This window comes from Phaethon aethereus (genome assembly GCF_964289735.1).
Source record: "Phaethon aethereus genome assembly, chromosome: 1".
Classification (NCBI taxonomy): Eukaryota; Metazoa; Chordata; class Aves; order Phaethontiformes; family Phaethontidae; genus Phaethon; species Phaethon aethereus.
Genome location: NC_138575.1, coordinates 221195758 through 221222827, shown reverse-complemented (window position 1 = coordinate 221222827; position 27070 = coordinate 221195758). Strand labels below are relative to the sequence as shown.

General features: G+C 45.5%; 1 protein-coding gene across 1 annotated transcript in view; it reads left to right on the top strand.

The window, feature by feature from the left end:
• Positions 1 to 9541: 9541 nt before the first annotated feature.
• Positions 9542 to 27070, top strand: part of FCHSD2 (FCH and double SH3 domains 2) — a gene marked incomplete at both ends in the record, with an annotated part of 167780 nt that continues 150251 nt past the window's right edge. The window contains 2 exons of the mRNA XM_082012210.1: positions 9542 to 9562; positions 12260 to 12357. Coding sequence (XP_081868336.1) covers positions 9542 to 9562; positions 12260 to 12357 — 119 coding nt within the window. The remainder of the gene's footprint in view (positions 9563 to 12259; positions 12358 to 27070) is intronic.

The following is a 27070-nucleotide window of genomic DNA, read 5'->3' as shown; positions in this document are numbered from 1 at the left end:
GCCTTCTGCCTCCTGCTCCTGCTGTGCTGCTGGTGTAGCGCAGCTCCACGTCAGAGAAGCAACTGCCGAGTGTTGGATGTGACCCCACGGGGCTGTGCTTTGTGGGTCTCACTCCTACACCAGATTATAGCAGCCCCACAGACAGCAGATTCCTTCCCACCTGAGGACTAAAACCCGTCACTGGCCATAACCGTCATCTCCCCTCTTTGCCTCCCCCCATCTGCTCCCAGCTCGCAGGATGGGAGGTAACACTGGTGTAAGGAGGAGGCTGCGCTACGACTTACCTGATTTACACCAGCAGAGAGGTCACCTCCATTTGAAAGCCCAGAGAAGTACCCCTTGGATAGACTTGGAAGCTGTTATGGTCCCACGCCGGGATGGGACGAAGGGCTAAGACTGAGTCCTGTTCCAGATGGGCAGATCCCTCCTGCCTCCAGTGGACCCTGATGTTCACGTCTGGTCACGAGCAACCAGAAAATGAGTGGGAAAGCTGCCAATTTTTGGAGGAAAACAAACCCCATAAACCTGCCAAGCGTCCCTGCTCCGAGATATTTACTCTTTCGACGTGTTCTCATGGAAGTTAATCCCAGTCTCACCCCTCCAGGTATGGCAAACATTATGAGCGAGGAATGGGGAGAGGCTAGGACAGCCAAGCGTGGGGAACAAAGCTCTTGGGTGTACCAGCCTTCACCGAAATGTGGTGGAACAGGCCCAAGCAGGACGTGGCAGGGCCGTACGGGCTCTCTTCCAGCTCGGCCAGACCTCTATCCCCCTGCGGCCATCTCGGCTGCAGGTCAAGTCGTTCTGCCCCAGTTTAATCTGGAGGAGGCTGATTCATCCCCTGCGCTCCTGAAGAGCCAATTCAAGGCTTCTTCAACTCGCACCAGGTTACAACAAGCTCCAAAGAGGGATTTTTCTCTTCCGCTGGGGAATGCCAAAGCACGAAAAAGGCAAGAAATTATACAGATGGGGAAAAATAAGATTCACGGAGCGTGCACGCTCTTATTTTCCTCCATCTGTATAATTTCTTGCTTTTTGCATGCTTTGTGAATCTTGTTTTTCCCAATCCATATATTTTCTTTTTTGCGGCCAAAAAACCAGCGGTCTCAGTTGTTTAGTTGTTGCCTTTTGCCTTGCCATCGCTGCGGGACATGCGCACCCGTCCGATTCGCATCCGCATGGCACCCCCACGTGGGGAAAGCCCAGAGGCTCCACCACCAGCCTGATGTTTTCCTTCTGATGGATTTCCGGGGGAAAGAATGAAGAGGTGGAAATAAAGATCAAATATTTAGTCAGGGGAAATCCAGGGAAAACAGCAGCTGCGCTGGGAAAGCTCAGCCAGGGCAGTGAAAGGTGAATACCCGCATCATTGCTCGAGCACATGGGTTGCTTTGAGGAACCAAGGTGGGACCAGGACCCATCATCCCTCATCTTTCGCCGCATCCCGGGAAGTGGAGGGGTGCGAGGAGCCCCAACAACGGATGCTGGGAGACCCCCAGCCTGAGGTGTGCACGTGGCATGGCACCTCTGTGGCCCCCCAAAACCTGTCCCCGACTCACTGGAGCAGCAGCAAGGGCTGGAGGAGAAACGAGGAGTTAGAAACATCTGGAGGCACAACATCTGGAGGTTGGAAGCACCTGGTTTGGTGCCACCATGATCTTTGAAGCCCTGGGAGAAACACTCCGAACAAAACCGTGGCTGTCAGATAATCCCAAGCTCAGTTTCAGGCTTTACCTGCTCCTCAGAGAGATCTGGCAAAAACACAGGCAGGGGAGGGAAGAGCTGCACCGTCCCCCAGGATGTCACTGCTAATTATTAAGGGTAATTTTGTTCTTTTAGTCTTTTTATAATATTTTCATTCATTTTTCCATTTTCATTTTTTAGTTTTTTTTAATCTATTTGATCTATTTGTCTATCTGTTGATCTATCTATATCTATCATCTATCTATCGATCTATTTGTCTATCTGTTGATCTATCTATATCTATCATCTATCTATCTATCTATCTATCTATCTATCTATCTATCTATTATGTATCTACCTGTCATAGCCATTAAGCTTTTTATTTCCTATATATTCATATTTAATATTAAAAAGTATCCTAGCATCATAGAACATCTCAAGTTGGAAGGGGCCCATAAGGGTCATCGAGTCCGACTCCCTGCTCCTCACAGGACCACTATATATTCCTATATATTCTTATGTATCGCTGTTGAATAGAAGAAGCCGAGTTCCCGGGAGGAAGCGGTTCCCGTACCCTCTCCGCAGGACACGGGGGACCTCGCAGACCAGCAGCCGCTGCGTCGGCAGCCCCCTCCCGCCGCGGTTTCCGTTGGCAAGCAAATCTTTCTGCCGGGAAACCTCCCGCCAGTTCAGCGGGCAAAATCTGCTGTGTCAGCAACTGCTTGGGTTTGCCGGTGGAAAGGCTCCTCCGCCCCGGCGCCGGCAGCCAGCGCTGCCTCATCCATCCGTCACCCTGCCCAGAGCGCGGGTCAGAACGTGCCGGGGTTTGCTCCGGAGCGCGGCTTTGCAGCCGAGGGTCCTTAAGTGCCGCGCGTTTTCCTCGCTCGCCGCGGGCTTTTTGTGCTTAGAAAGGTTTAAAGCCCTTCAGGGATTAAATTCAGACGTGAGGGATAGCGAGGCGCGTGGGTAAGCGCGGCCGCGCGGGAGCCTGGCTCCGAAGCGACGCCTCTTCCACCGAGGCAGCTGCCTGAGGATGGGGAGCCAGTGAATCGCCATTCCTTGGCGTTCATCTCCAAATTTTGCTTTCACGGCCAGATTCTTCTTTTTTCAGATGAGGGAATACGCCGCTGTTTTCAGCTGCGGGTCGGTATTTGGCTCTTGGGGCTTCCAACCTTTACGTCTCATCTCTGTTGGGGTTCCCCGGGCATTATGTATCTCTTTGGGGCCGTAGACTGCGGTCTCTTGCATCTAAAATAGAATAAAATACGATGAAATAAAATAAAATTACATGAAATTACATGAAACTATGTGAAATTACATGAAAGGAATGAAACGAAATGAAATAAAAAGAAATAAAATGTCATTTTAAATAAAACAAAATAATACAAATAAAATGAAGTAAAATAAAATAACATCATTAAAGTAAAAGGAATTAAAATAAAGTTCAAAAAATAATGAAAGAAAATGAAATAATAAAAAAATTAAAATATAAAATAAATTAAAATAAAATAAAGTCTTTTTCTAAACCCCTGTTTATTCTGCCTGGCTGTGTTGCGTTCCTGCCTCTCTCAGCAAATTCGATGCTGCTCTCTCCCAAAATCTCACCCCCCTCCTCGCTGCGGTGTGGGCCCCAGGGAAGCAGCTCCCCGTTCCCACCAGCATATCCGAGGGGAGCCGGAGTGTTAATGCCCTGAGCATCCTCACGAAGACTCGGTCCCTCCTGGAGAGGTTGCAGGGAGGAGATAAACCTTTGCAAACAGCCGGATTAACAAAAAAACATTCCAGAAGATTAAAATCAACACGGCTGACAAATTATTTTCTTAACTGCTCGGGGCAGGGTCGTGTTTTATTTATCTCCCCCCGTGGGCTGTGCCAGCCAGGAAACCCTGCGCGGCTCCCGCGGCTGTTTCCATGTCACCTCCTCGGTGAGGTGGCACAGAGCAAGGCCAGACTTGGTGTGAAGATCTTGAGAAGCACCCACAACTTGGTCTCCTTGGGGTTTCCCACCGTCACGTCATGTCCTCCGCTATTACAGAATCCCAGAAGGGTTTGAGTGGGAAGGGACCTTTCAAGGCCATCCAGTCCAACCCCCTGCCATGAGCAGGGACATCCCCAACTCGAGCAGGTTGCTCAGAGCCCCGTCCAGCCTGACCTGGGGTGTTTCCAGGGATGGGGCATTGACCACCTCTCTGGGTGCTGGACCTTGCACCTCAGCTGGGAACCCAAAGCAGGTTGGGGATGGGGTTTATCACCCTTGAGATGAAGAACCATTGTGGAGGTAAGTACATGATGTGACACGATGTGACAAATGACGGCACCACTACAAGAAGGACGTTGAGGTGCTGGAGCGTGTCCAGAGAAGGGCAACGGAGCCGGGGAGGGGTCTGGAGCACAAGTCTGATGAGGAGCGGCTGAGGGAACTGGGGGTGTTCAGTCTGGAGAAGAGGAGGCTGAGGGGAGCCCTCATCGCTCTCTACAACTACCTGAGAGGGGGTTGTGGTGAGGTGGGGGTTGGTCTCTTCTCCCAAGTAACCAGCAATAGGACAAGAGGAAATGGCCTCAAGTTGCGCCAGGGGAGGTTTAGGTTGGATATTAGGAAACATTTCTTTATGGAGAGAGTGGTCAGGCGTTGGCACAGGCTGCCCAGGGAGGTGGTGGAGTCACCATCACTGGAGGGATTTAAAAGCTGTGTAGATGTGGTGCTTAGGGACGCGGTTTAGTGGTGGACTTGGCAGCGCTGGGTTAACAGTTGGACTTGATGATCTTAAGGGTCTTTTCCAACCTAAATGATCCATGATTCTGTGATTCTATAAGAAGGAGCGTTGCATGGCCAAGAGATGTGGGGGTGGGGAAGCACACAGCCTCTCCTTGGCTTACACAGAAGAGGGGTCCCCAAATGGAGCGCAGGTACCCCAATACCCTTGTTCCATCATTCCTCAGGTCTCCCCCATCTCTCTGCTGCTGACCCACACAACTCCTTTTTGCTCACCACGCGGGATCGCACCTTGGACCTTTCTGATGGATTTTAGGAGCCACTCTCTTCATTAAAGCAGAGCAGGTGTACTCAGGTGTGCTCAGAGCTGCCTGCGCAGGCAGGACCGGGCCCCACGGGCAGATCCCTGAGGGATGGCAGATCCTTTGGGATCTCATTTCTGCAGCAGGATTTGATGGGAAACCACCAGCCAGCTCAGCTGGAGCCGCTCCACCACCCCCCAGGACACCCCCTGAACTGGAAAAGCTCTTCCCCACCAGCACAGACGCTCGTACCCCAGGACTTGCTTATCTCAATGAGGACCATGTTTTATTTTTTGTAGCTTTGAGCCAAAACAGCTATATCTTACTTCTACCGGCACATAATTTGGGTTGTTTCCTTGCTTATTTGCTTGCTGCGCTGTGCATCGCTCAGGGAATTAGGGATGCAGGAGTGCTCCAAGGAATGCCAGGGGAGTATTTGCTCATGCCCATCGCTGGGAGGTTTTTATCTCATTACCCAATTAAGAAATTTCCCTCTTCTTGCCAATACACGGTTGGCTTCTGGCGCGTGAAGCTCCCAGTTTCCCCGTGATGGAGATGAACTGGGTCCCAGTCAGTGGGGGAGCAGCTCTAAGCCAGGGACCGGGAGCCAGCTCCAGGCTGCGGGGCCAGGATCAGTCCCAGGCTGTGTTTCTCTCCTGGATGGAGGAGGAATTGCTCATGTCTCCTCTGGGATACCTCTAGCTCATTAGCTGGCAGGGCAGATTAACCCATGAGGAGCCAGACAGCAGCAGTGGGTGCCACCAGCTGATCAAAACCCTCCAATTCCCCATGGAAAAGCTCTTTAAGGCACCTCAGCGCGCAGAATGACATCTGAAGGATATGGGTTCATCACACCACGACCATCCCAAGACGCGCTTCGAGCTTCCCTGACTGAGGGAGAAGCAAAACCCACCTGAAACGGCCCCGGTTGCTGGCTGGAACCCCACACCAGCACCTTCCTGGAGCCATAAATCCCTGCTGAAAGCTCATCCCGGCTTCATGGAAATGCCAGGTCTCATTAGAAATGTTTCACGTGCTTCTTGTTTGGAGCAAAAGTAAGACCAATGGCTATTTAGAAAACTATAAAAGTCCTTTGGCTGCATCTCCCTTTCCAAATGATGCTGCACCTCCCTCCTCAGTGATTATTTAACCAATCCAGCCCCCCCCCGCCATGAATAACTGCATTTCTGTAGCAGTGGATCGATTTATTTTATTGGGTTTGGGTTTTTTTTTATTGTGAATACGCGTATTGCTTCTGGAGAGCCTGGAGAACGAAGCCTTTAATAAACCTCCTGCACTGATTATTCTGCTATTAGGGGCTGAACCACCTCGAGCTGTATGGCCTTAACTACCTCCTCCCAATTCAAAGCAAATAAATACCACCAAAATTAAAATTTAGCTCAGACTTTAGACACAGCAATGCATGCAATGGCTTCTGAACGTGCCCCGCGTTACTATTAACCCTACAATTGCTCCAGCCTCTAAAAAACCCCATCAGTGGGCTCATCTTTTTGGAGGGCAGAGAAGCACCGAGCTCCCCGTTCGCTCGATGCAAACCTTCGTGCGATGCTGCAAACGGGCAGCAGAAACCCGGGTTTATTTTATGGGTTATTTTCCGGCAGCGAGGAAGGTTTTGGAGCACGTGCGACCAACATCTGGTGCAGCTGTATTAGCGGGTGGATGCAGCAGACGGGGGTTGATCGGGATGCCGGCCACCAAGCCAGCCTGGTAAAGGATTAATTTTTTGTATTTCCAACATCTGGCCAGGAACTTTCTTGCCGTATATAACTTAAGGAAGGAAAAAACCCACATTAGCTCCAGTTGTGATGTTCAGATTCAGTGGGGCTTGTCTGTAATTGTCTGGGCTCGCAGGGCACTCAGCTCCTTCCAAGTCCTGCTCATGTTTGTGTGATCAAAAAGGAGAAATCAAGGGGTGAAGGCTCAGAATATGCAGCTTGAACTCAAGTTATGCCCTGAAAACAAGTATTTTTGATAAAATATACAGCACTTGGGCACTTACACTATTTACTTTTTGATCACCTTCTTTATTTCACGTCTTCCACCCCCCAGTCGTGATTATTATCAGTATTATAAAGACGTGGAAGTGCTATGGGCAGCTACAAGAGGCAGCTCCATCATGATTCATCACCGAAGAGGCAAACTCCCGTGGAACCCACGCTGAACCTGCAGCGTCCCGTGAGTCAGGCTTCAGGGAATCTGCGGCCAAATACATAAAATGAAATTATTCATGGAAGAATGCAAGCAAACCGTGGAAAAACTACCGCTGAGCACGATAGGGGTAGAGGATTAATTATTATCTTAATAATTACATTATGCGATTATAAGAGATGCATCGTCCTGATGCACCTCTTTGCAGGCGCGGTACCTAAAACGCGTCTCAGTCCCGCACGCAAAAGCCTGCGGATGACTTACGCCTGCGCGCCAAGGGTTGCGTGCCCAGATGCTACTTGGAGACATTTTAGGAGGAAACTCCTCCGGGTTGGTTGGAGGAACGAAGCGGGAGATGCAAAGCAGGACGACTCAGTTTGGGGGCAATGAATTAAAACACCGGGAGCTCGGCAGAGGTTGCGTTTCACATCGCTTCAGCACGATGATTTTGTTGCTGGGGAAGCAAATCATTGCACGAGGCCCCGTTGACTTAAGAGTTTATCTGCAAAAACCCGCTTCCCCCTGCGAGCTCTGGCTTCCGGAGCGCCAGCTGATTTTTTGCTAGCCCGGCACAACGCTTTTTTCCAACCCATTTTTCCACCCTCCTGCTAGAACGAAGCATCCCCTGCATCCGCCCTGAGTGCATTCCCATCGCATTTGCTCGCCCGGGCTTTGAGCACCCCGCTGCACGCGGGAGCTGCGGTACAGATGTGAAATGGCGATTGCACTCACTGCTTCTGTCTTCCCAAAGCACTTTCCCAGCTTTATATGTGGGCGTGTAGGAAACGCTTCGGATGTGCTTAAACTTGTTACTGGGCGCGGGCTGTGGTCTTGCACGAACGCTTTCGGGGGCTGCAGGTCGTGCAGCTCAAATAGAGAGATGCAACGTATTTTCGCAGCATCCACTGATGCACCGCGCCTCACTCATCATTTAGAGAAGGTTTCCCAGGGAGAATGAGTTAGACTAATTAGCAGTGCTAAATAAACTAATAGCTGGAGGAGGAAGGAGAATTCAAGTCGCATTTTAGTTTTTTAAAGTGTTAAAGATGGTTAAATCCTCTTTAAAGGCGAGGGGTCATTTTCTGGGAGCCAGAGTAAAGAAGTTCATCAATAATAAAGGAGCCGGCGATGGAGCAGCAGCAACGCTGGAGCACTTGGGAAAATGCAATTATGAGAATTGCCTTAAGCTCTGCAAACTGCCCTGGTAATTTGCTTAAAGGAAACATCCAAATGCACTTTAATATTTCAAAGATTTCATTGCAGCAGATCTAAGAAGCTAAGCCAAGCAACCTAAGCACTGGAAGGGGGGGGTGGGAAATAAGGTCTGATCAGAGGTTTTTAATTCACACCCAGTGAAACATGACATTGCATGGCGGGGAACATCGTTTCTGCCTGCTGGGCTCTCCGGCACCTCACGCGTGTCTGCGGCGCCCAAGGGTTCAGCTTCATTTTATTCTCCTTCGATTAAACGCAAGCTCCTGCAAAAGGCTCGCCGGCTGTTGCGTGTTCGGGCGCTCTGCTCCCGGCGTGGTGGCCTCGGGATGCAGCAGGATCTGGGTGCCAGCATCCAGGGACTGTCCCCGGGGCCTGAGGGCGACAGTCCCTTATATACTGAAGTCCCCTATATACATATGAACCGCAGCTCAAGCCCAGCTCTTGCTGCCCCACTTCGCTCGGGCAGCCTGAGCGGTGCTGGAGGGAAGGTGACGGCTGCTCCTCCTCCGGGGCAGAGCACCCCGAGCACCCCGTGCGCTGGGGAGCCCCTCCGGGTGGCGCGGGCTGCGTCCTGCACCCCGACCTGTGTGGCCAGATCCTGCGGTGGACTCGTGCCCTGGAGGCTGGGCCAACGCGCAGTGTGCTGGTGGTGGCCTGGGGCACAGTGCTGTGCACCCCCAGTGCACCCCTCTGAAGCCCCGTATGCACACCCGCGCGCACTTAAGCGCACCCCCGTGCACCTCCCGCGCCCTCCTGTGCACCCCCCGTGCACCCCCTTGTGCCCCCACCGTGCACCCCCTGCACCCCCCGTGCACGCCCTGCACCCCCCGTGCACGCCCTGCACCCCGCGCACCCCCCCGCCGCCTGCCGCTCTGCCCACAGCGCCCCCTAGCGGCCGCAGCGGGAGCCGGCGCTCCGGCTGGGCGGGGCGGGGAGGGGGCGTGCCCACCCCGTCTCTCTCGCCTCGCCCGCCACTCTATGGTGGCCGCTCTAGGCGGCTGGGAGGCCTCCGCCGCCGGCGGGGCGGGCCGTTGGCGGGGCGCGCGTCCCCTCAGCGGGGCGCTCCCGAGCCGCGCTCCGCCGCCGCCTCTTGTATTTTTATTTTTTTTCTTCCTTTTCCTTTTTTTTTTTCCCCCTTCTTTCCTTTTTTTCCCTCCCTCCCCTCTCCCGAAGTCGCTCCCTCCTCAGCCCCGTCCCCGCCTTCCCTCCACCGCCTCCCTTCCCTCCCCGCTCCCCAGGACCGGGACTCGGGACGCTGCCCGTGAGGAAGAGGCGGCCCCCCCCCCCCCCCCCATCCCCTCGCTCCTCCCGCCGACCGGGACTCGCCCCGAACCGTGAGGGAGACGGTCGCTGCCCGCTCCTCCTCCTCCTCCCTCCTCCTTCTCCTCCTCCTCCTGCAGCGGGGGCCGCATCCTGCTGCCGGGGGGAGGGAATTGATGTGGAGACTCAGCGCAGCACCATGCAGCCCCCGCCGAGGAAGGTGAGGGGCCTCCCCCGGTGGGGCTGAGGGGGCTGGGGCTGTGTGTGGGGCCGTGTTGGGGCTGAGGGCTGTTTGGGTGGGGTGGGGGGTGGGGGGCTGACTTGGGATGGGGTGGGTTTGGGGCCTGGGGGGGGTGGCGTGTGGGGAGGGCTGCGGGGGCTTGGGGGACACGGGGGGAGTGGGGAGGAGTGGGCTATGCGGCGGTGGGGTCTGGAGACCGGTTAGGAGAGGGGGAGCGAGTGCTGGGAGGGAAGGGGGGTGAGTTGGGGGCGGTGGGGAGAGTGGCCGTACAAGGTGGGTAAGGGGGAAATGTCTGAGTGTGGGGGGGTTGGAAACTGGGCATGGGGGGCCATGGGTGGTGATGGGGTGGGTCAGGTGTGGGAGGTGAGCTCTGGAGGCAGGACAGGGCATGGAGAAGGGCTGGCGAGGGGCAGGGGGGGCGGTGGGTGGTGGGGTGGCCATGGCTGGGCCACCTCCATCCCCCCTGGAGGTTCTCCGGTGGAGGGAGAGCGATGGCTGGCTGGCTAGGGCTGGAAGGAGGTCAGTGACTGCAGAGGGCTTGGCTGCACAGGGGTGTTGAGCCAGGCTGGGGTGCTACCGGCTGTATTTTGGGCACTCAGCTGCGTTGGGGTGCTATGGTGGGGTTGATGCCAACAGCGATGGGTTGGTTGTCTTGGCGCAGAAGGTCACGTCTGGAGTGGATGCAAGGATGCAGGCTGTCCCAGCACGTATTAGGAGCGCGGGCGAACGGGGGCAGCCAAAAATGTGCAACATATGTGTGATCGGAAGAATCCGCAAATGCAGTGGGGAGGGTTCGTGCGGTCCATGGGAATATGGGGTGCTTTGCATTAGGGGTGGCTGGTGTGGGAAGGGACGCAAGAAGGAACGTAGATTTGGAAAAAAGGCTGTTCTTAGCGTGTCTTGTCTGTGTAGGCAGGTTGTTATCTGGGAGACTTGAGCTGTAGTGGGGTCTTGAGCTACGTGTAGTGATACGTGGAGATTTATCGGTTAATTGTTTTGAGGGTTGTATGCAACGATCGGTGTGGGGGGAGACAAGGAGAGCTGGAGATGGTGAAGTGGGTCTCGGGATGGAGAGGCTGCTCCTTTACGGGCACCGTGGAAGGGAGTTTTGTGGTTTTGAGATTTGTGCGTTAGATGTTCTCTGCGATGCTGCCCGATTAGGTGGTTTGAGGCTGATTGTCATAGCTCGCCGTAGATGCTTGAGGTTTCGTGTGTGATTTTGAGATTTCTCAGTGAGGAGAGGAGGTTGCAGGGCTTCGCCGGGCTGAGAACTGTAGAACAGTGACTAGGAGAGATTGGGAGGGGAGGAAGACTTGGGAGGGAGCGTAATCCCTTGTCATCCCCCAAGCTCGCCAGTAGCCCTGGCAGGCAGCTGCAGCGAAGATCTCTCCTTGGCTCATTCCTGCCGCTCGACCTCTTGTTTTGCGGCTGGACTCTGCTTTTGCTAAACAGTTCTTATTTCTATTTTAGTTTGCGTTTGGCGGCTTATTTATATTACATGTGTGTCATTCGTTGCCTATGTTATTTCATGTGAGATTATTTCCATTACATGGGTCATCTTGTGTAGGTTTATTTATTTTGAGTAGGGTTTTTGTCATATACAGATAAAAACGAAAATGCTGAAAGTTCATGTTAAAAATAGACACTTTTTCTGCTTAAAGTCAGGGGCATACATGTGGGTTTTTTTTAATTGTGTTAACAACTTGTCTTTATATAATGTTGTGATTAAAGGGTGCTTGTTGCTGGGGGGATTGTTTTCGGTGTTAGAATTGAGGAGGCTTTTGCTAGCTGATGAGATCTAGGCGTTTTTTTGCCTGGCTAGTGAAGAAGAGGGAGATGTGTGTCTTCTTCCTCTCTGAATTTTTCTCCTCTCTTCCCCCATTACAGTAACTGTTTGGCATTTCTGTCCTCATGAATGCATAATGTCTTCAGATATGCTGGTGATCATTTTTTAGGCCGATACACAGATTCCCTGTGATCACTAGAGGGCTTAAATGCCAAGACCTCTTGTTTTATAAAAACAAGACCAAAACAACCCCAAGGTTCCCTTCCAAAGTCAAATAATTCCTGATACCTGTGCACCAGTTATGAAGTAGGTTCCCAAAGTACTGAAATTTTAGCTTGATGATCACAAGGTTCAAAGGAAAATGACACCAATAGTAAAACCGAAGGCCAGCCTTCTGAAGCCTTTTAGAGGGGGCTCTTTTGATCTGATGCACAATGAAAAAACAACTTGATGTTTAAGCTATCTTTAAGTGATAGCAATTGTAGGACAGTTTAATAGATTTCAAAATTGTGTGACTTGCACCGAAGTGCTAAATGTATACACTGTAATTTAATTTTTTTCCCCCGCTGTGGCCTACTTTTTTGGTAGGCATCTTTTGTTGCATACAGGCTACCCTCCTAGATTTTGGAATAAAATGCACTTTCATTAATGGTTGGGCGTAAGCATGAGGTTCTTGCCACGTGCAGTGTAAGCCTGCTGGGGTGACAGCACTTCTTGAAATCAGACTTTATGACCTTTAGGGTTAAACCGTGCTCTTAACTCTGTGTTTGAATTTTCCACTGAAATGTGCGATTTCAAAATAGATAAAGGACACAAATCGTTTTTTTTCCTTGTTGAAATTTGACTTAAACTCTGCTGAAAATATATGTGGTTTGTGGTTTTTTTTGTAGGTGAAAGTTACGCAAGAGCTAAAAAACATTCAGGTTGAGCAGATGACAAAACTTCAGGCCAAGCATCAGGCAGAATGTGAGCTACTTGAAGATATCAGGTAAGGTTACAGAAAATGCTACCAAAATTCCTTTAAGATCCAGTTTTTGGAAGAACATTTGAGTTACAAAACTTCAGGAACTGACGATGGAATTTCCTCTTTGGATTTCCTGCTTTTAGGCTGTTAAAGTTTTGACACAGCTGGAAATTATAACTGGAGCTAACACAATGCAAACCATTTTTTCTTCTCTTCAATGGGGGAAATGTTAAAAAAAAAAAAGTCACAAACAACATACAAAAAGCATTGGTCTTTTCAGCAGTATTTCCCTACATAATAGACTAAGACTTTGATTTACTGGTTGTAAGAGGCTGCTAAAATTATTAAAGTATTTTAAAACCACTGATGATTTATGTCTCGCTAGAGATAGCTTTGAACAGCACTTTAAAATGGATTGTATTTTTTACCAGAAACTTATGAGAAGATATTTGCATTTATAATTTAAAACTCCGCACAGGTTAAGATCAATAGGGAAAATTGACATGACATCAATTGTGTGGGTTTTATTCATTTTACCTAATGTGATTGCTTCTCTTGAAGTTAAGAGTTTGCTTTTAACAAAATACAGTGGTAGTAGGTACCTGGCATTTTATGGAGATTAATCATTCCATTTGGAGAGGATCAATTTCTAGGATGGTTCTTCTGTAAAATATTCAGCAGTAAGTCCACAGCTGTCCTGTTCCTTTTGGCAGTGTATAGTCTGCCCGTTAATTATTTAAATGAGATTTCTTGTTTTATATCTGTATATAAAATGCAAATGTGTTAACTTTGACAGATGACATGCTGTTTGTCTCGCTCTCACAGTGTCCTCTCTTCATAAATCAGAATGTCAAGGCTTGAGCCTTGTCTCCCCTGTTTTTCTTCTGTGGATGTTGAAACACTTTTTTGTATGGGAAAGATCACAGCATTCATTTCCTTAGATTAAAATTAATGACTGTGTGGTGTTTAACTAGCAAATGCTGAGTAATAAGTAACAGACTGATCCAAGGAATATTTTCCTCCTAGATATTAATTTATTTTTAGAACATCTAGGCCAGGTACTGCTGCTCTAGTCCAGGCTTTATTAGCATTTCCTATTTTTCAGGAGCTTATAATCACTTCAGTCTGTGTTCTGCTGAAAGATGTCATAAGCATTATTAGCCTGTGGATACAAAAACAGGAAAACGTGTGAAAATGCCATCTTAAAATATTTTTCTTTAAGGTAATTTAATTTCTACGGTTAATTTGATTTGTAAATTTTAATGTTACGGATTAAGAAACGGGGTTAATACATTTAATTCACTAACACTGTCACTAAATGTACACAGTCTCTGTTCAGCATTCTTGTTGCAAGCCATCTGCGTTTGCAGAATCACTGCGTGGATTTACAGATTACACATTCTTTAAACATGGAATGATGTGATCGGATATGACAGCTCCATCGTGTCAATGATTTGTTCAAATATCAGATAACAGAGTAAGAGAGAACAGGAGAATTTTTGCTTAAAACATTTTCTGAAAAAAGCCCCAACAATCTTGGTTTATGATGCAGAGGCGTTTTAATTGCGTGTAGCTGTGAAGGAGGAGCTGGGCTTTGAAGACTTGGTAGTCTTGGTGCTGCGCCGGTCAGTGTGTGACACTCGTGTGAGAAGTTGGGTGTCAACCTCGTCATCCCATTACTCGTGTATTTATGACTGTATTCAGGATACGCAGCCACCGTGATTCCGGAGCGTTCCAGAAAGCAGTGTTCGCTGGAACCACACACAGGATCTTTTTGTCTCTGGAACGAAGAATTATTTTTATAGAAAGCACCCTGCTGTTATCCAAAAGTATTAAATTTTTAACTGAATGCTGTTTGTTTATTGAGATTTGAGAGAGTTCGGGTCCTTTCATAGCACTGTTGGAGCTTTTGGGCGCTGCAAGAGTAGGACTTTGTTCTTTTATGCTGCTCTGAATTCTACAGACTTAACTGCTGCAGTGGCAACGAGAAACTGTTGAATGCATGGTTTGCAAGTTAGGGATTAAGAATGCATATTTTAAAATGTTAAACTATTACAAATAATTACTGCATTTGTTTGCATATAAATGCAGGCATTCGAATCACATATGCGATACTTATAAACCATAGTATTTGTATAGGATTTAGAACTCCTAATTACATATTTTATATCATTTCAGTTCATTTTTGTGTACAGCTAAAAAGAAGTGATACAAGGAAAAGATGAGAAAGTTCTTTTCCGAGTTTTAATAGAATACATCTATTGTCTAGTATATTAGCAGATGATTTTTGGCAGCCTACCAGATCACAAGCATACTTGCCATTCCAATAGCTTTGATATCTTTATGCAAAACTGGGTACTGCTTTAACTGTTTGTAGTTGGAAGGCTTAAATGATGTCATTTGGAGAGGATGAAGACTGAACTACTGTTTATTCCAAACAGAATTCTTCTTGGTCAGGGTTGAGGCGTATAGGTGTAACTACTTTTTCTCCAGCCCCTCTGCAGATCCTTCATATCCTGGAAAGGCTGTACATAAACAAACCCACCATGTTTATTTAAATATCAAATAGTCTTCTTTTTGAGTGATAATACAGTGTTTTCTATGCAAGGATTGTAGATTCAGGTGCTGGAGGCCATGAAGAAAAGGCAAGACGTTTTGCTTGTGGAAACATACCCAGGACTTGACAAAACTACGTGCCGGTAGTTGAGTGGAAAGCTTTCCTGGGAGTTGGATGACTTCTGGCGCAACATAAAATTCTAATATTCATTTAAAAAAAAAAAATCAAATATTCGCTTCAGTCTTACAAACTGCCTTGTGTTTCTCTTCTCTGTGGGAGCTTAGTAGCAGTAAAGCTGAAGTATCTTTTCATGACTTGACAAGACTATAATGAAAAATGTGTTTTGAAATGTGTTAGCAAATAGGTTTAAAAATACATTTCTGTGTTTATAATCTCTATTTGGCTCTTTATGTTACATTTCTTCATACTTAGTGGTGGGGGAATTTGTGGAACAAGTGATTCAGGATGCTTTTAGGATCATTGGCTCAGTTTTAGGCATGACATATGTTTATCTTCTGGAGCTCACTAAAGCTACCATATCCTTCCATGTGGTAGATCTGTGCTGGCATTACTATAAAAAGATTGTCTTTCTGAAACAGTGATAGAGAAGGAGGCTTTTCCCACTGAAAGGTAAATGTAGGCTTTGTTGCTGTGAACCAAAAATCCTTCAAAGTTTCTCTCTGGCTAGAAGTACTTCTTCGCTCTATCCACTCCCGGCTGCTTTTAGGCAGCAAGTTAATTTTTTAATATATATTTTTTTCCAGAGGCCAGCTGGGCTGAATGAATGGCTGAATTGATCAGAAGTGTTGGCAATTTTCATATATTTTATTTTGGTTTTAGAGATTGCCATATTTGATTGGTGGTAGTAAATAAGTCACACGTAGTGGTCTGAAATTGCCCTTAGTTTGCTGGGATGTAGGCATACTTTCCTTTTGTGTGTGTGCACATGCCTGCAAAATTCTCAAGAGCTGTGTGTGATCCACATTTTAATTCAACTTGGTATTCCTGTAATGTATTTATAGGCTATAGACTTCGTAAACTTGTTAGGTGATAGTTGCTTTACCTTGAACGTTATCTCAAGGCCTGCTTTTCTAAAGAGCTTTATATGCCTTTACAGTTTTTGCTAACGTATTCTAGAAGGTCTTTTTTAAAACTTCTTTGCTTTCATGTTTTGCCAGTGAGAACGAGGTTGTGGTTACATGGCTGTTTTAATCTGTTCTGAAGCCTGCACTGCCGCTGAAGGGCCAACTCCATTTGCCAACTATTTCTGCTGTCTCCTTGAAGGAGCACAAGGAGGGATGAGCCATGGGGATTAGGGAATTTACCCACCTGGAACCAAACCTCCTCCTAAAACTCTTCTCCCAAAACGGGATAGTTTTTGGATAGATCCATTCCCCGATGCAGCTTGCCGCGTGGCTGCGAGTGCCGCTGCTAGCAGGAGGGGCAGGAGGAATGAGTACCTGAGGAAGGAGAGGGAAAGCGAGACCCTGCAGTAGCAGCCCAGGTTCACGTGGGATTAAAGTCACTGCGTAACTGCAGCCTAATGCTTCTGTAGAAGGCACAGCCGCTGCTTTGTGAATTACAGAGCTGGAAGGGCCACCTTTATTTAAGTTTTAGCTAATTTTCTGCTCTCCGGATGTGTTGATCCTGTGCTGCTTCAATGTTTCAAGTCAGTTGACTGGACTGTGTGTTGAAAATAGATGTAAAGATTGCATGATTCTGGTTGAGGTGGAATAGCAATACAGTCTTTTCATTTGTTGGGTCCTGAGTTTAGTTTTTCGTCATTTTCAACTAAATTAATGTAAAAGGAATCGCCAAATTCATAGGCTCATAATCTTCATGTGCTGCTGATGTGGATGCAAAAATATGTACAAATACCTCCTTCTGTTTCTTCCACTTCTCTGTCCTTGTGGTTTCTCCCTCCTTCCTTTTTCTTACTTAAAGCATCTTCTCATTGTTCAGGCTAGCATATATAGCAGTGTAATGTATCCTATAAATTCATACCGCTTTTTTTGTAAAGCTACATTCTTCTGTCACTCTATTTCTGTGTCTTTCTCCTTTTGCTTTTGTGTGGTATGTTCTGTCTTCCATCCTCTCCTCCAAAGCTCTGCCCTCTGAAGACTGCTGCTTCCTTCCAATTTGCCAATTTACTTTTTTGTTTTTCCTTCCAGGTACTTCACCACTTCCCTAGTCCTTTCTTTATCCAATTCTGAGCTTGTGAATTTTCATCAGTTGTTGGGCATCACCTCTATTTCGGAGATGCTTTTATATTTAATGTTCAGCAGTACCACTTATGCCTGCTAGGTTTGTTAAACCTCCGTGTCTACTTGCTAAGTGGGCAGATCTTCCTGTGGGTCTTCCTTAACAGCCTGAGCCCTCTCTGGTCTTGGATGCTGTTGCCCTCTCAGCTGGGCTGTCGCGTGCTTCTGCTCTGCAGAGACGTAGCAGGTTGGATGTGGAGTGTGTGGGTGAGGGAAGGAGGAATTTACTGGGGATTTGTGTTTATGTGCCCAGTACAAGGACAGAGTACTTCTTCGACGTCTAACTCAGTGTCTCATTCCTGTCATAACAAGCCTGAGTGAACAGTACAGATATAGATATAGAAAAGAAAGTAAAAGTATGAATGAATATGTCTCTGTAGATAGCTAGTTGCTGCTAGTTTTAACATGTCATTTTATGTATTGAATTATGTTCCACTTAAAGTTGCATGTAACCTTTTGCTATGAATAATATACTTTGTACTCTCTGGTGGAATTTGACTATGCTTCTGTAATCTCACTGATTATGTTGGTACGTTCGTGATAAGGTTTACAGCAGCTTTGGCTGCGAGTCAAGCTACTGAAGTAGAAACTAACTGCAGTTCCAATTTTAAATACAGCAAATCTGATACAGCAGCTACAACGCAGATCGCTTACCAGATACTGTGGTAGGGAAAAGTCTCATCACAGTATGGATAGTGCTGCGGAAGGATAAGTAACTGGAAAAGAAAACTGTAAAAGATTATGTGTTTATATATGTATATAGCCATATATATTAGGATGCCATAAGAGATTCAGAAAAATTATGAGGAAGCTTTACTTTTCCTGTCCTGCGGCGAAGTGGTAGTGAGGAGTTTACCTTGCTTCCTGTTCTTTCCAGTCTCCAGCTGCAGGGAATGCAATTTATTTGGATAGTCTCGAACCCTGTATTGGGCTTCAGAGCATGTTTGCCTCTGGCTAGTGGGTATCTGATAAGGCTTTTTTTTTTTCCCCCCCCTTAATTCCTGTTCAGACCTTCCTCTCTGCAGTCACTGGGAGGTTTTCATAAGGAGGTCATCTTTTTTCCTTTATACTGTTCAGAAATTTGTCCTTCATTGTCACCTCTCCTTTTTCCTCCAAGGTCATTCACTCCCATCGTGATGCTTGCCTCTGGTGTTCGTGGCTTTATTTCAGTAGGAGCAGAGTGATTTTCTGAATTCTGCAGCCTGGCAAAGTGCAAAACAGCAGAAGTATTAGAAAAACTCATGAAAACTGTATGCACAACATTGTTTTAGTCTGGGTTTGACTCACACTTGAAAAGGTTTTCCTTGTGCAGCTAGTAGATCTAGAGGCTTAATTTTTTTTTTCTTTGAAGCTTGCAGTTTCCTTAGGAGTTGATGACATTTCTTTCCTCTGGGGTTGATTTTTCTTACCATTAGTGAGTATTGTGAGTTCATTTTTTAATTTTTATTTTTTCAAGCTCTGTTAATTAGTTGAAGGGACACAGCATAATTCTCTGCTGTAACACTAAATATGCAGAAATTTCAGAAATTTTGAGAAAAGTTGGTGGTGTTACTTCTGAATAATATTCCATATAAAGATGCCACAGAATCTGTGGTCTGGGCACGTTACCTATAATTAGGGAGTCCTTTAATGAGATGCTTGCATTCTTGATGGAATTAAAATCTGGTGATGTTTTGACTGGAACTGTTTGAGGGAAGCTTGGAATGTACTTTACAAAATGTTGCCTACTGGGTGTGGAAGTCCAAATTTTGAGGAGGAAAAAAAAAAAGTTACAGTACAAACATATCCACAGTGTAGTGATTCATGCCTATCTTGGCACAGTGAGACTGAGAAATGGACCATGCTCTTTTTTTTTTTTTTTTTAAATCCCTGACACATAGAAAGTAATGGAACTCTTGTTTCAGTATCTCTAAGTAGCTTTACAGTTTTTGGTTGACTGATGAAGGTTTGTTTTTGATGGTTCTTTGTTGTTTGGTTTGGGCTTTGTTTTTTTTTTTTTTTTGTAGCAGAAGTAATAGTGTGGAAAAAAAAACCAACCCCAAACAACAATCCATTTCTCACACCAGCAAGAAAATTAAATTTTTTTTTTCTACTTTAGCTTTAAGGTTTGCACTGGAATGTGCTTTTGTTTGTTAAAGCAATTCCAACATATGCTCTGCAAGTCTGATTTTTTTTAAGGGCTTGTGTTTTCTTAGCGCTTTCAGGAGAATTCAGGCTTGTCATGTTAGCTGGTGAGCACTGTGCCTTTAGTATGCATTTGTCTTGGAAGACAGTAAAAAGATGATTCTGGTATTAAGTATAACACCTGTATTCTTTGCTAAAGTCTACATTTTCAGTTTTGACTGAATGCCTCCTTTTGAAGAATAAATTCTTTAGCTTGCAGAAAGTTTTGGGTTGGTTTTGGGTTTTTTTTCTGAATTTTATCTGAGTGTGGCCTTTCCTGGAGGTAACTATAATTTTTCACCACAGTGTTAGTTGGCAGAGCTCTAGAAAATGAGCAGTTGCAATACGGTCCTGTCAAGTTGCCTTTGGTACAGATTTTTGTGGTGGCAATCACAAGGTGTAGCTGACAACTGACCAAGTTAGGTATGTATGTTAGAATATACGGTACAGGATAATTTTAAAGGAACAAAAAGCTCTTCCTTTGATCCACTTGATCAAACCCAAGCTTGATTCTCTGAGAAAGGCTTTCCCTTGGAGGCTTTAAGTATTTTTAATCGCAATTCTTACTTCCAAAACCCTGTATGTAAGAGGAATTAAAGGTGTTCCAGTTGATGATGTCCCTGCTCACTGCAGGGGAGTTGGACTAGATGACCTTTAAAGGTCCCTTCCAAACCAAAGATTCTATGATTCTATGTTCAGGACATACCACAAATGTCATGATAAAGCTGTATTGGAAAGAGGAAGAGCATTCTTATAATTCCACACAATTAGTGTAGCCTGGCTTAATTTCCTACGGTGTTTTGTTGTATTTGTTTCATCTTGTTCGGTGGGAAAAGGTTTATTTTGCAGGCTTTGCATCCTTTGCCAATAGTGCTTTTAGCATCTTTTGCCGACAGCGCTTTTGGCCTTTTTAGCATAACCTACACAAAGACTTTTGTAAACAATCCCTGCTGTGGCTTGGGACATTGAGGCTGTTGATAGAGGGCACTCCACCCTTTTCATCTAGCTTCGTGGCTGAAGATGTTATTTTCTCCTTCCCCTCTCCTCCGTGCCAGCCTTGTTTTTCCTCTGGAAATTAATTTAGATATTCAGAGGTGAACATGGAGGTGTGCATCGGCTAGTGAAGCTGATTTTGTGTTAGTCTGGTTCATGGTCCATTATATTATCTGTCTTGCGGGCACAGATTCTTGTCCCTTGCCTCCGCGAGAAGGGTGTGGTGAGTAGCAGGAGACGGCATTACACCACCAGCCCTGGCTTCACTGAAGTGTTTTTGACCATGTGTCAAGCTGGCTCAGAACAAGTTCAGTTTTTGTCATGCTGAAAATACCCGCTAGCACATAGTGAACACTAGTTCTTGGCAGTGCTGGTGTTTGTGCCACAGAACCGTAGTTAATCAGAAAGTAAAACTTAGTTCACTGTCTCTAATGCAAAAAGTGTTGCAGGCTGGTGTTTCTAAAAGAAGTAAAAATAAAAAGATCCCTTTTTTCATAGAAGCTGATATGACCCAGAGAATCTGATCATTGTTGCTGTATCTGAAGTGGGTTTTACGTTTTTTACTAAAAGTATAATTGGAACCTGTGTGTACTTTGTGTCTCATAAAGGCTTGTTGAACGTTACATGAAGGATGCTGAAGATCGGCGTAAGAAATGTACAGGCTGATGTTACGGACCTGTTGGGTCAGTCTCCTGATGGTGCACTGTGTGAACTTCCTTTTAATATTTGAGTTTCTGCGATAGGGTCGAGTCCAGCTTTAGAATCGAAAGAGACCGGCTGGTCTCGTCTCCCGTCGGGAGACCTTGGAAACCTTTTCAACTCTAGTGAGTGGGAAGCGTGTCCTGACAAAGGAGGGGAACAATATTATCAGATCATACCTCATGTGAACACGCTTCATAGGGGAGGCAGAGGTGAGAAGAGAGATTGATTGGTTGTTTTTTTTCCAGATAGGGACATGGTTATCTGGACTGCAGACAACTTAGTACCGCGTTACTTCGCTTGCCATCCCCAGCGGGTCATTGAGATCAGCTTCTCCTGCGCCTAGTGGGCTTTTAACTTAGCTGTTACCTTGTATGACAGTGGGTGATTTTAGTTTGCTGATGAATATGCATCTGATTTTTTTTTTTTTTTTTGGTCTTAGTAAAGTCAGTGAGCTTGTTTAATCTTCTTAGCCACTTACTGCAGTATGAAAGCACACAAAAAAAAGGTGTTCTGCATGCATATTTTTAAAAATGGGCTGTAAAAAAAGGGCAAAACCCAATCAAACCAAAGTTATTCCGGTCAAGTGTTTGCAATAAACACAACTTCTTTATAATAGCTCAAAGTAGTGTTTTTCTGTTTGTTTTTTATAGTAGGTTTTAAAATTTTAATAACATTTTTTCAAAATGCATAGTAGAAATATGTTCAGTTAGAGGCTTTTTATTTAATTTATGTTTGTAAGTGTTGGGTTGTGTTTATTTCTGAAATAAACACAGTATTTCCAATTAACAGGTGAGGAAAGAGAGTAAAAGTAACAAAAAAATAAACCCGTTGATGAAATCTAGGTGTTTTTTTTTCCCCTGTGTGCTACTGTAAGCATGCAGATTCTATTTTTGGGTTTTTAAAGTTGCTCTTAATGTTCAGAGATGTTCCTTGTAACAGTCTTTTGGGTTAAGTATTCCTTTCTTTGTGCCTGTGAGAACGCGGTTGGGTCCAATCTGCAGTGGCTCCAAGTAGGTTGTTCACACACATCTCTCTATACTCCTGCGCTAATGAGAGAGACAAAATGCGTTGCTATCTAATTTTATGAGTATAGCTCAGCCATGCAGAAGACTTTCGAAGATTTATGGTGGTAAAGCCACCAAGTGCGGTTATTTCTAGCTTGTGTGCCAGATGCAAGCCAGTGCTAGTGGAGAAAACGTTTGGCACTTGTGACCAAGTTTAAATACATAAAATAGCAAACAGAAATAAGTTATCTTTTTTCTCTGCTGTATTCGTGTATGCATATTTGGAGGGGAGAAGAAAAGGGAGGAGGCAAAAAAATAAACAAGCCACAATTTTTCTTGAGGGTATGATACTCTGAGATGATCTCAGATCAAAAGTGCTTTTAAAGACATTTGAATATAAGAATAAATGAATTTGTATATCTTGTGAGACATTCCTGGCAATATTTGGAAATGCTGAAAATTTGAGAAATTACTTAAAATTATTTTCTAAGGGTATAAAAGGCGGAACTACTTTGGCTTTAATTCAGAGTTTGAGAATGACAGAGATGAGGGCCTGGATTTTTTAAAAAACTAAATAAAATTGACTCAAACATTTTTCAGACTTTCAGCAACATAGTAAAATAGTCGTGTCTCCTGACATAAGTGTGAATTTCCATCTTGAAACATTACCATATGAATTTCTGTTAATAGTTGATCTAAAAATCAATGTCTGTCCATCCCAAAACCAGGCAGAGATGGAGGAGAGAGGCTAGAATGACTTGTGAATTAAAAACAAAAAAAAAATTAGAAACGTAATAGTAGGCAGCATTATGGCATCTTGATTTTAAGCAGCTGCTTTTCATACTGTTGGTGTCTACCGAGCCTGGTTTTAGCCCATCTTATCTCTAAATGTACTTTGCTCACTCTCAGCTGTGTTGCCACTAGTGAAAGAGGGCGTAGATGGCAGCGGCTTTACATGTTATTTTAATGTGCTCATTGTTTATGAAGTTTTCTTTTCATGTTAATTAATTTTGTGTGATTGTTTCTAAGCTGACTGAATAAGAAGACAGGTAAATATAGCTGCCTAGTAACACCTAATTAGAAGTAGGTCCTGCTTTTGAATTTCCTCTTCTCATTCTTCCCCTCTTCTCAATGCTGTTAGTCCACATAGTTGTGTGAGAGACATAGTGCACAGGTAAAGTGTTCACGTTTTCTGTACACGATCTGCTACAGTATTTATATGTTTGTATAGTTGGGGGAAACCAAACCAATTCTGGGAATGCAAGTATTACTTCCAGGATTCAGTTCCACCTGAATCACAAGAAGGAGAAGAAACAAATTAAAAGATGATTACAAGGCATTTTTTCTAATGTGAGTTGTAACAAAGCCCAGACCTTTGAATTTTAATAAATTTGTTTCGCCAACTCCTGTGGTATTGGTGCAAGTTGATAAACTTAAGTTAATTCATCATACCAGCAATGCTAGAACACATAGCTGCTCCTTAAAAATAGATGTGCCTCCGAGGTGTCTCCCCTGGGGTGTCTAATCAGTGGGAAGTCTGAACTCCACCACACCTTCGTTCTGGGCTGCAACTATTGCCTTGACAGAACCAGCTGTTTTCCACTTCGGTGAGGAAATGAAACTGCATACAGCAGTTGCTCTTGCTGTGTCCGTTTGATGTCATAGAATCACAGAATCATTAAAGTTGGAAAAGACCTTTAAGATCATCAAGTCCAACCACCAACCCAACACCACCAGGCCCACTAAACCATGTCCTGAAGTGCCACATCCCCACGTTTTTTGAACACTTCCAGAGATGGCGACTCCACCACCTCCCTGGGCAGCCTGTGCCAATGCTTGGCCACTTTCTCGGTAAAGAAATGTTTCCTAATATCCAACCTAAACCTCCCCTGGCGCAACTTGAGGCCATTTCCTCTCGTCCTATTGCTGGTTACTTGGGAGAAGAGACCAACCCCCACCTCACCACAACCCCCTCTCAGGTAGTTGTAGAGAGCGATGAGGGCTCCCCTCAGCCTCCTCTTCTCCGGACTGAATACCCCCAGTTCCCTCAGCCGCTCCTCATAAGACTTGTGGCTCCAGACCCCTCACCAGCTCCGTTGCCCTTCTCTGGACACGCTCCGGCACCTCAACGTCCTTCTTGTAGTGAGGGGCCCAACACTGAACACAGGATTCGAGGTGCGGCCTCACCAGTGCCGAGTACAGGGGCACCATCCCTGCCCTGCTCCTGCTGGCCACACTGTTGCTGATACAGGCCAGGACGCTGTTGGCCTTCTTGGCCACCTGGGCACACTGCTGGCTCATGTTCAGCTGGCTGTCAACCAGCACCCCCAGGTCCCTTTCCGCGGGGCAGCTCTCCAGCCACTCCTGCCCAAGCCTGGAGCATTGCATGGGGTTGTTGTGACCCAAGTGCAGGACCCGGCACTGAGCCTTGTTGAACCTCATACAGCTGACCTCGGCCCATCGATCCAGCCTGTCCAGGTCCCTCTGCGAGGCCTTTCTACCCTCCAGCAGATCAACACTCCTGACCAATGTGGTGTCCTCTGCTTGGCTTTGCTCTCTAAATTGATAAAATGCAAGTCAGCTGTGGTCCAGAAGTTCACAGAGTCATTGAACAGCCCAGGTTGGAAGGGTCCTCAAAAGACCATCTAGTCCAACCTTCTGTGGAAGAGGGAGCCTAGATGAGATTACCTAGCACTCTGTCTAGTCGCATCTTGAAAACCTTTGGCAATGGAGACTCTACTACATCCCTGGGGAGGTTGTTCTAGTGATTGATCGTTCTCCCTGGAAAAAATTTCTTTCTTACATCGAGGTGAAACCTCTCTCAGTGTAACTTGCACCATTGCCTCTTGTCTTCTCCCTGTGGGTCCTTGTGAAGAGAAGTTGTATGACCATACTAGACAAGAAGGAATCAGAGAGGTGGGACCTTCTAGTTTACGCTCAGTGATAACACAGCGAGTAGCATTTATGCGTTTTCAAGTAGAGGACTACAAAACTCTACTTTTTTCTTTTTTTTTTTTCCCCCCCTTCACCTCCCTTCAGTGATCCTGGAGATAACAGGAATGCTGAATGGAACCGTGTATCTGGAGCAGTAGCAGTGTTGAAATAGCGTATCCATATAGCAAGGTAATGTGGTGTATGAATGTGGGTTGTAAAAGCTGAATGTTGTGCGTTTCAATACTTCATAATAACAGAGAATTTAATTCTGTTTATTGGAAAGTATCCTTAGGTTGTTTAAAAACCTTTTGATACTAGATGATGGCTTTTTTTCCTTCTCTATACAAAAGCAACCAGTAAATCTACTAAAGATGATCTCTTTGAAACTAAGAATCCAGACAGGGAAGAAAATACCTGTATTGTGGAGTTTTTGCTGTTTTTTTTTCTTGGGGGTGAGTTACCTTTTTTCAGGTATGCCTGAGCAGGATAACAGAAAGAGCTGTGAATTTGTGAGCAAAATGATTCAGGGCTCATGGTTTGATTTTTCTCTCTAGATCTTTGAGCAATCTCATCTTCTCCTTGCAGTTAAAAGAACACTCTGATCTCTGTATAGGAAACATAGTAATATTTTTGGGGTACTGAAGTATTTTGTATAACTAATATCTTTGGGTCTGTTAGCAGGAGCTGTAGCTATTCCTTGTATTCCACATTTTCCACCCAACAGTAGAAAGGAGATGAAAGAAAAGCAATTTCTGTAGTTTCTTTGATCAGTTGCAGTAAGACTAGTTTGTATCTGCTCCTTAGCTATTTTCTCTGTGTTTCATATGTAAGCGAAGAGCTTAAAAGTGTAATGATCTGGGGGGTGTTGAGTCTTTCGAATCCTTGCCTGTATGTATAGTGACAGACTTGGGAAGTGCACTAGTTCTTTTGGGCCATCTGAATTTTTTCCCTGTGCTTGTTGTGTGAAAGGTGCAGAAGCACTTGTTATGATGCGGTGACCGATGTACAGGCTTTCAGGGTAGCATCTGTCCAAAAACTTCTGATCTATTAAAGTGTTTGTGGAGCTTAAATGATGTGCATTGTGTTCAAAGAGGTTAAAAAACCCCAACCAACCACCCCCCCCCCCCTTTAAACAAACTTTAAAAATGTTAATCTGTATTTCTGTTAATCTATGTGAAAGCAGATTTTGGTTAGTTACTATGAGCTAATCAGTTGTGTAGAAAACAAAGGAGGCCTTATACTCTAGTTTTTCTAAGTATTTGAAACTTTGGCTTTTCTGTTGAGGAGATAAACATAATCTTTGTTATTACACGTCTTTCATTAGTAAACCTGCAGAATTTTGATACCAGTATCCAAAGACTGGTTAAAGTTGGTGTTTCAGTTTGCCGGTTGCTGGGAGAGAAGTTACTTGACTATCTCTAACGCCCAGGGAATTAAATTCTCTATGTTCTTGTTGTTTCTGTAGCACCTACTGGGCATTAGGAACTCAAGAAATAGTATAAAAATCTACATAAAAGAGTTTGAGCATCTTCTAGTGTGCTGCTGAAGCCTGATAAAAATGTTCTTTAAATCTTTCTTCTGCACGTGCTTCCTGTTTGCGCTTCCTTTTCTTTTGGTAAGAGGTGGCTGTCTTTACTTTCATCTTTATAAATGTGCAAGTAGGAGCGAAGGTATGTTTCTTTTACTTGAAATCAAGGATGGTGATGCTGTTATTCCTGATTTCCTGGGGAGACTTGGATTTCTGACCAGTCGTGTTCTGTGTCCTGCAGCCAAGGTTTACCATTACTGCAGAGCTCTGCTGTGTCAGAGGAGTGTGACTGTTGACAGTGGTCTTTGTTCTGGAGTTTGGGGTAGTCTCTTAAACACCCCAGGCCTAGATTGTGGAGTGCGTTGAGCTTTGATCTTTCCCCAAAAGTTCATTTTACTTAGCAGGGGTGCTTTGATGTTCTCTGCTTGGTGGAGCTGATGAATGCCAAGTCCTTCACATGGAGGTGCACTGCAATGCTGCTGTCCGGTCAATAACCACGACCAGATCTTTTCAGCCAAAGAGATGTTCTTGTGAATCCAGATACATCCAAACACTTTTCTACTCTCAAGTCAGCAAGTGGATCTCCCTGCTTTAG